The 1,748-nt window shown below is 48.5% G+C and overlaps 1 protein-coding gene across 5 annotated transcripts in view; it reads left to right on the plus strand.

The window, feature by feature from the left end:
• The window catches only part of ttc7a (tetratricopeptide repeat domain 7A), a 29,304-nt gene that overhangs the window by 6,841 nt on the left and 20,715 nt on the right, over positions 1–1,748 (plus strand). For all 5 annotated transcript variants that reach the window (XM_037973572.1, XM_037973576.1, XM_037973575.1 and 2 more), the window contains 2 exons: positions 288–366; positions 957–1,126. In XM_037973572.1, coding sequence (XP_037829500.1) covers positions 288–366; positions 957–1,126 — 249 coding nt within the window. The remainder of the gene's footprint in view (positions 1–287; positions 367–956; positions 1,127–1,748) is intronic.

A 1,748-nucleotide genomic window follows, 5' to 3' on the forward strand; every position in this document is an offset into this window, starting at 1 on the left:
TGTGGCAGGTGGAGGTTCTTCTGTGGCAGGTGGAGGTTCTTTTGTGGCAGGTGGAGGTTTTGTCTCTAAAGATAAAAGTAATGAAAGTTGACTGGAGTCCAGAGAGAGGAGTTTACTTTCTGACCAGCAGGTGGCAGTGTTGACTCAGAGGAACTCATGAGGCGCAGAGTTCAGGCTTCACTTGAGTGTTTATTTTCAGGAAAATAATAAAGATAAAGAAAAGTAAATAAGTCTTCTTCTCTGTGTGTGTGTGTGTGTGTGTGTGTGTGTGTGTGTGTGTGTGTTAGTCATCTTGCGCAGGGGGCTCACCAGTTGCGTCGTGTCCTCAGGGTGGTGGAGTCACGAGGGTCTCAGAGCTTCAGGAAGGTCAGTGAGCACACACACACACACGCACACATACATACACACACACACATACACAGACACACACGCACACACACACACATATTGGAATGAAAGAACAATCAGTAAATAAGGTCTCATGAATGATGTAGTATTTCTGTCAGATTCTGCTGCGACTGTTGGAGATTAGTTGATGGACAGCGTCCCTTTATGAAGTCTCCAAAATGTCTCCAAATGTTCTCAGTTTCCTTTCAGAGAGTCACAGTTTCATCACTTGAGTTTTAAACCAGATTTTCTGTCCAAATAGTCACAGAGTTGTTGTCTCCTGCAGGAGTTCTGCTCTGACAGAAAACTTCTGCAGCTGCATGTCCAGCTCTAAAATCGATAATAATTCAAATCTGCCTGTTTTCAAAGAGTTCTTCTGCAGATTACCTCACAGAAGCGCTGCAGGTGTTCTCACTGAAACACCTCGCTCAGAAAGCAGCGGCTCGCTGGGCTCAGACCCTCAAAATTCAACCGTTTCCTCCAACTTTGAGTCTCCATCAGTCGCAGCTCAGTCCGATGCCTCCTTTGCTAATGCAGTGTTTTATAAAAAGTTCTTGTTGCTCCCTCAGTGTGCAGCGATGAAGCTGGCTCAGGTGCTGCTGAGTTCTGTGAGCGAGGACAGCTACTGGCTCCCTCTGGGACCCCCACCTGCAGCCTGGCTCGCCAGAGAGGGGGCCGCCGCCTCCAAGGACGCCATCTACCCCACGGTCAAACCGCCACAGCGTTACGGCACTGACTGGTTTGTTTTCTGAGTCTCTTTAACGTTCAGGCTGCTTTCATCCTCATCTTCATCCTCATTCATCCATCAGCTCCCAGAGCAGATGGTTCAGATCAGGGGTCTCTGATCCTGGTCCTCAGGGTCTCCATCCTGCATGTGTTACCTGTTTCCTGCTCCAACACTCCTGCTTCAGGGTTAAATCAGAGGCCTGTTAATCACCCTGATTCAGATCAGGTGTGTTGGAGCAGAGGAACAGGTAGAACCTGCAGGATGGTGGACCTGAGGACCAGGACTGGAGGTCCCTGGTTTGGATGATGGCATGAAGTCAAGAAAAGTTATATAAAAGTCTCAATACCAGAAAAAAGACAAATTACCATTTAGATAAAAAAAAGACATTGATGACTGGAAGAGTTAGCTGGAATAAATGAAAGGGTTTGGTTCAAGGGACGGCATGGTGGAGCAGCGGTTTGAGCCGTAGCCTCACTGTGAGAAGGTCACAGGTTCGTTCTCCTCGTGCACGCATGAGTTTACTCCAGCGACTCCAGTTTCCTCCATCCATGTTAGGGTGGCTCAGTGTCCTCGCTCTGTGAGACAGACGGGTGGCTCAGTGTCCTCGCTCTGTGAGACAGACGGGTGGCTCAGT

Source organism: Kryptolebias marmoratus, linkage group LG22 (assembly GCF_001649575.2).
Source record: "Kryptolebias marmoratus isolate JLee-2015 linkage group LG22, ASM164957v2, whole genome shotgun sequence".
Lineage (NCBI taxonomy): Eukaryota > Metazoa > Chordata > Actinopteri > Cyprinodontiformes > Rivulidae > Kryptolebias > Kryptolebias marmoratus.